Raw genomic sequence first — 6,667 nt, forward strand, 5'->3', positions numbered from 1 at the left:
GCCGCTGAGATTTTTGGCAGCGGCGATGCGGTTCCGATTGCCGCCAGGCAGCACAATACTCCCAACGCTATCACCAACTTCATTTTTCTGGAAAACGAAAAGTACATTTTTTATTAATTCCTTCCATTACAAATTTGTTTACGTTTTTTAAAATAATTCTTATATTCTTAAATGATCTTTAATTTGATTATTCGTAAATAATAATTAGTAAAGTATTATCAAAACAAGATAGTTTTTATTCTTCGAATTTTCTGTTAGTTTGAAGATTGTTTCTAACAAAATGTTTAATTTATATTTTCTCTTTTTTCGAAGTTCTATTTGTGTAGAAACAAGAACCTTTGTGTGGAGACAATGAGAAGGAAATATTTCACTTATTCCTGGATACGGTGGGGAAATAAAAGAATCCTGCCAGCACGTAGGAAATTTTTTAAGTTTCCATCTGTTCGATATTGTGGAAAACGGGGTCACGTTCAAATTGCAAATTACTGTTGCTTGATAAACCGCGTTCTAGATATTCGAATGCATTTATTCCACTTATTTCATACTCTATTCTGCTTCGACCTTAACTTCTTCTATAAAAAGATCTAAATAAAAGTATAATGATTATATGAATCTATTAACTTAGTTAACTAAGAACTAAATTCCTAATTATATTTTCAAGTCTGAAGAAAATAATATTTTTTACAGAAAACTAATTGAGGAAAGTAATTAAGAAGAAAATATCAGATTAATCGATTAATGAAAGTAGAGATTTTACAATAGATTACTGTCGTTACAATTCTATTTATCCTCATAAGAATGCAAGCATCGTTGCATAATATATGAAGATATCGTTAACTGAATTACGAGAATAAAGGAAGAACGTAACCACGAGAAACATAATTTTCCCAGGACCAACAAAGAGTTTCATTTGACACTGGAATTATTCTGACCTTCGACTGGCGACATCAGGATTCCCATGCAGTCGTATTCTCACGGCTAACGGTAGGCAAATAAACGTTACTTGGCCATCGTTCAAAGAAACGCATTCTATTATCTTTTTCCAGGAATAGAGAAATCAAAAGGATAAGGGAAGAAACCAGGAAATTCACGACTAATTCTCTTAGTGTGAAAATGAAGAAAGTAAATAGGGAAACAAAAGAAATAAAAATACAAACGCATTGATCTTTCTTCGAGGATAAAGAAAGAGAGGAGAAAAATAATAAGAAACGAAGTGCCCATATACGTATAATGTAATTCGATGTTCCATTATCTTTCCCCAAAAAGAAGTGAGAGAAAAGAGGAACATGAAATTCACGAGAAATTCATCATTAAAAAGTGCATCCATTTGTTTCAAACAGAAAGAAACAAAAAGAGGAAAACTGAAAGAACGAAGACCACCAAAAATTCGCTTACTATTTATGTACGAGATAGATATGCAGTATTTAGCTTTTATTAGAAGTTTATACGAATGTTCTAGTTATTATTTATAGCTATTTTAGTTATTCACGATTGCAGATAGTGGAGTTCCCTATTACATTAATCCGTAAGAAGTATCGTTTCTTTACATTAGATATCTTGGGTGCAAATAAGCTGTCGATATCAATCTTCATTTTGTATAATTGTTGTCATTGTTCTACTAACTTTATCAATACATATTTTAGAGAAATCCCTATCATAATGAATCTCATTCAAGAATTCAAAGAAAATTCCCCATCCAAAAAAAAGTCCAGAGGAACCATGCATTGCCTATTAGATAATAATCTAATACTGAACCAAACTCCTGTTATATGTACTTCCAAAATCCAAGTAACTTCCTCATCTTCGTCCCTAAATCGCGTTAGCGCAATGGATCGTATTCAAGCTTTGGTTGACAAAATGTGAGAAATATAATAAATAAGCTATGGGTGTTTACGCGTTTAAGAACATTAATCTGTAAAAATGTACAGAATGCACATAGTGTGCAAAAATATTGCGAAAAGTGAAGTTATCATAAGATTTAGACGTTGAAACGGATCTTTGTTTAAGTTCCACTTGCTTAGTTAGATCCAGAAAAATACAAATTTCGATAAAAATCCGTAGCTGAACAGTAGAAGGTCCCCTATGCGATAACAACTAATATCGGTTCGCAAACTATCACAACGAGTTACCGAGGTTACCACATGACAAGAGCTAAGCCACTATCGTTGCACACAGCATCACTGCTAAGATTCTCTCGAAACATATTGGTAGAGTCTTCGATCCGTGACATTATACGTATACATCCACCGATGGAACCGAATCCGTTTCGATCGTCGAAAGAGGGTAACTGCGCCACGTTTGCCCACTTGCTCCACGAATTTCCACGAACGTCCACGAATCGAAGAAGAGGGTTGAAGATTAGAACTCCGATAAGGGAGGTTCGTTAAGCTGACTTCCTTCGACTCACCTCACTTCCCGCTTCTTTTTTCGTTGTTCGACGAAGGATAATGGTTCCCGTTCAAGTGAAGCGTATGTGTCCAGGTCGTTCAACGACACGAGTTCTCCGTGATATCCACCGAGCGACCCGGTGAGAGTGTTAAAACAGACGAGGCGGCTCGCAACGACCCTTTTATACCGGGCTCACCTCTCCACCTCCTTCGTTCTCGTTCGCCGTCCTCTTTCCTTGGCGACGACATGGTGTGTATTACACCTTCTTCGTGTGTTCTCTCCACGTGGCTCTCGTTGCGTTTTCTCCCTTTCTTGAGAACGTGCATTGTGCCGTTGAGTAAAAGGATCGGGCCGAGGCGTGCACCGACTTTACTACGCTGCGAAAACATCCAGAACATTTCCCATCCAATGAATACCCGGAGCTGCAAGGCTATTTTCCTTAGATTTCGTTTGAATCGTCGCTCCTCGATAAATCATTTTCGTTGCAATCGAAGGGCTGGGTGGACTGGTTTTCCTCTTGTTTCCGTTAGTTTCTAGAAAAGTTTAGTGTCAATGTTTATTGAGAGAGATTCCCGTAAATTTTGTATAATAAAATGATCCAGAAGGTTTATTTGGGCAAGATTGGATTGGATTAGAATTTTGAAATGATTGGAATTTATAATATGATATTGAATTTATAATGCAGTAGGATGATCGTGGAAGATCTCTTTAACCCTTGAAAGACTAGTGAGAGAATACGTTCCAAAGTAGTTTTTGGGAAGGCTATTACAATTTGCTATAATGACATAAAGTGGTCATTATGCTGTTATAATTTTTCTGACACCAATGCGACCTATTGGAACACAGGATCGATAGTATTAAAAAAAGAAAAATCTGCCTTGATGTTCATTGATAAAAAGAATCTGCCTTAAAACAGTTGAGTTATTTCTTCTCAGGATCTAAGCAATTTGATAAGTTGAGGAGAAAGATTCGGTTTTGTAAAATTAACGACCAATATAATTTATTGCTTCTGTAACATAAATTAAATCTTAACGTTGTACGATTAAATTTAATTTAAATTATAAATTTAAATTCTAGGTACAATCAATTACTCCCTGTCGGTAATTAATCACTTTTATCACAAACGAGGTGCAACCTCGTCTGTGCTTTTATCGAGCTTCTTGGATGCTGTGATCCATTTATACTTTTACCATTCTCGGACGATTTAATTGCCAAGCAAAGCACAGGATTTCTTGGATATTAATAACAGTATGAAGGCTAACTCGCAATTTACACAGACGTATAAAATTGCAAAGTTACGTTGATGACTGATTCGGAATTATTTTCATCCTTAAAAATTCCAAGTCGTTCACTTTACAGTATTTAATAAATCTCTGCAGTGTATCGTTGCACTTCTATCAAATTCGATAAACGACAATAAATTACAAAATGACAAATTATAAAATTAATTTGACTAGTTGAAAGAGTTTCAGATTAAGGAACAAACAAAACCAATCGATCCAACAAAATCAATCATTGTAGTATCTTTATAACTTTTCTTTTTTAGCTAATCCATCATCGAAGTTACGAGCGCCACAAAAAAATTCAGCTTCAATGGACCTAAAATTTTTTCATTCAGCATTCAACCGTCATATTTAGTGAAAGTATTTCTCTCGTTTGCTATTCTCAGCTTCCACTTCTCACCTTCTACGTATATAGGCTGTCTCAAAGAAAGAGTCGAAGACTTTAAAAGTACAAAAATTAGTGAAAAATTTACTAATTTATTATTTAATTGTCTAAACGCTATTGTCTCCCTATCAGTTCGGAGATGGAAGATTCTACCATAATAAATATTTTATAATATAAAAATCTGCTGTCTAATAATTACTGGATTTTTATATTTTTCAATCTCATATTCTTACGTACAGAACTAAAGAAGTGGAACTTACATAAAAATTTGTTTCATCCATCAAAAATTATAAAGAGTATCCTACTATGAATGTTTTATGTATATATTTTTATAATGCAATCTGTGGATTTCGTTATCACTAAATTTATCATAAAAGCATAAATACCTGCAGTCTAGAAATTACTACATATAAATTCTTAAGCTTTCAGATGTCCAACTTTTAACTCTCTCTAACACTTTCTTCCATTTTCTCCGTCTCCGTCTCCGTCACCGTTTTCTCAGGGTGTTTCCAATTTTCGAAAGAAGCGGTAACGATAGATTAAATCGAAAGTATAGAATGGCATGCGAATGGTGCGGATATTAGACGAACGAAAAATCCGGAATTCCACTCGAGGACGGGTTGGTCATCGGAGCGATCGTATAACTGTAAATACTAGACAGTTTCCTCTTTCAGTCTAACCACTGATAGATCATACTCCTAGCATTCGTTTAGAATCGAACGCTTCAAGCGATTCGACATTTTTGTCAGACATATTCCACTTTGCTCATCTCATCGCTTTACTAGTTTTTCAAGAAACCACTTCTAAATAAGTTCCAGTACTCAATAGACTGGTCGCAAGTTTTATCTAAATCGTTACAATATGATATGAAGATATTTCATTTTTTATACAGTTTAGGCAAACATCCAGAATGTTTTATGTGACTTCATTAAACGAGATACGAATGTATTGTGTATTATACGTTACGTTTGTTCATTTTAGAAGTGGAAGTGTTCTGAAAATTTAGATAAATAAATATTAAATAAGGAAATATGTAACGATAATGAAGAAAGTACTTCTCTGGTACTTCTCTGTAAATATTCATGAATATCTTAGTCCAATTATACTACTTATGCAGTGTGCCAGGATCAGTCCAAATACGTTACACCATCCATATTAAAGTTAACTCAACTGCACGATTATCTACACAAATTAGCGAGTAACGAAAGGCAATTAAGACATAAAGTATCATAAACGATACAATTCTGCTAGACGACTTAGTATTAGATGTAATACTAATATCAGCAGAAAATATCGGATAAAAAAACCTAAGGAACAATAGAAAATATTACGAAATCTAAAATGAAGTAGCTTTATGATCTTAATAATTACCTTCGCCCCATAAATGTTTGCGGAAATTAACAGGATCGCACAATCGGTCAAACTTTCAGGTACAAAAATTCCAACAGCAAAATAAAGCAGTACAAATAGCAGATAGAAAATAAAAGAAACTCCAAACCAAAGTAAGACCTCAACTGCTCGTAAAAATATCCATAATAAATCGTCTTACGCTTTACGGTTTTAGGAGCCACATCTGCTCTATAAACATTTCTAGAAACCAACGAAATCAAATCACTCCTGCAATCTGCAATCTGCAAAATCATTCAAACTTTCAACTACATAGCTCCAACAATAAGATATAAAGGAACTCAAAGAATAAAAAAAGAAAAGAAATACGGAAAATATCCTATATAAAGTATTTTAGGCATTACGTTCTTACCGTTAGTAACTAAGTCTCCCCTGGAAATATTTTGTAAAGCCAGCGAAACCATATTATCCGTGCAGTCCGCAAAGTCATTGAAACTTTCAACAGCTCGGACGACTTCTGAATTACCCTAAATCATTGTTTGATCCGATCGATCAGAGATTATCATAGAATCGCCGGTGTTCAAGTTCCCTGCTGGTTGTCGTGCTAGTTTTTAAGGATCACCGTGTCCGTCTCGACTCTCCATTCGGCCGGAATATGGGATTTGGTGTCACACAACGCGGCAAGGAAGTAGTCCGCGGCTTCGTGAATTAGTAATCAGGATGTGTGTCTGCGACTGACGAACACATTTTCGTGTATACAGTATAGCCACAGGTGTCTGTTCGAGCGAGCTGAAACGAAAGAATGAGAGAGTGTGAGAGAAATGAGACGATCGGTTGATCGAAGAGGGGTGCGATGTGAGGGGGATAAAGGGGGAAAGGAGAACGGAAAGAAGGAGAGAGAGAGAGAGAGAGAGAGGAGGGAGGAGGAATTGATACGAGAAAGACGATGACAAGATGAAAAATTGAAAGAGAAAGTAAAAAGGAGAAACAGAGAGAGAGAGAGCAGATAGTGCTGTGGTCCTCGTAAAATAGAGACACGTAGAAAGATCAAGATTTAGAAAGAAAAGCAGAGATGAGAGAAGTTATGAGAATTTGGTTAATTAGTAGAAAATTCATGGCTGTTCATTTATGTTAAATATAAATGAAGGGCTTTCTAAAAAACTATATTGCGAGTTATTATTTAATTTGCCAATAGCATTGTTATTATATAAAATGTTGGAATAATGTACTAGAGATTTCACAATAATGTATCGAAAATAAGACA

At 35.1% G+C, this 6,667-nt stretch overlaps 1 protein-coding gene and 1 long non-coding RNA gene across 3 annotated transcripts in view; one reads left to right on the forward strand and one right to left on the reverse strand.

The window, feature by feature from the left end:
* Positions 1–84, reverse strand: part of LOC100747723 (protein bfr2) — a 22,198-nt gene extending 22,114 nt beyond the window's left edge. Inside the window, exon 1 of the mRNA XM_024366206.2 lies at positions 31–84. Within this exon, the coding sequence (XP_024221974.1) occupies positions 31–83 (53 nt within the window). The 5' untranslated portion in view covers position 84. The remainder of the gene's footprint in view (positions 1–30) is intronic.
* On the forward strand, positions 13–2,531 carry LOC112212507. Of its 2 annotated transcripts, none has more exons than XR_004461330.1 (3): positions 13–101; positions 688–984; positions 1,047–2,531. It is a non-coding gene; the product is annotated as an uncharacterized LOC112212507 (long non-coding RNA). The 2 variants fall into 2 exon arrangements; XR_002946323.2 differs by having other exon boundaries at positions 1,053–2,531.
* The last annotated feature ends 4,136 nt before the right edge of the window (positions 2,532–6,667 follow it).

This window comes from Bombus impatiens, unplaced genomic scaffold, assembly GCF_000188095.3.
Source record: "Bombus impatiens unplaced genomic scaffold, BIMP_2.2 scf_0203, whole genome shotgun sequence".
NCBI classification, from domain to species: Eukaryota; Metazoa; Arthropoda; class Insecta; order Hymenoptera; family Apidae; genus Bombus; species Bombus impatiens.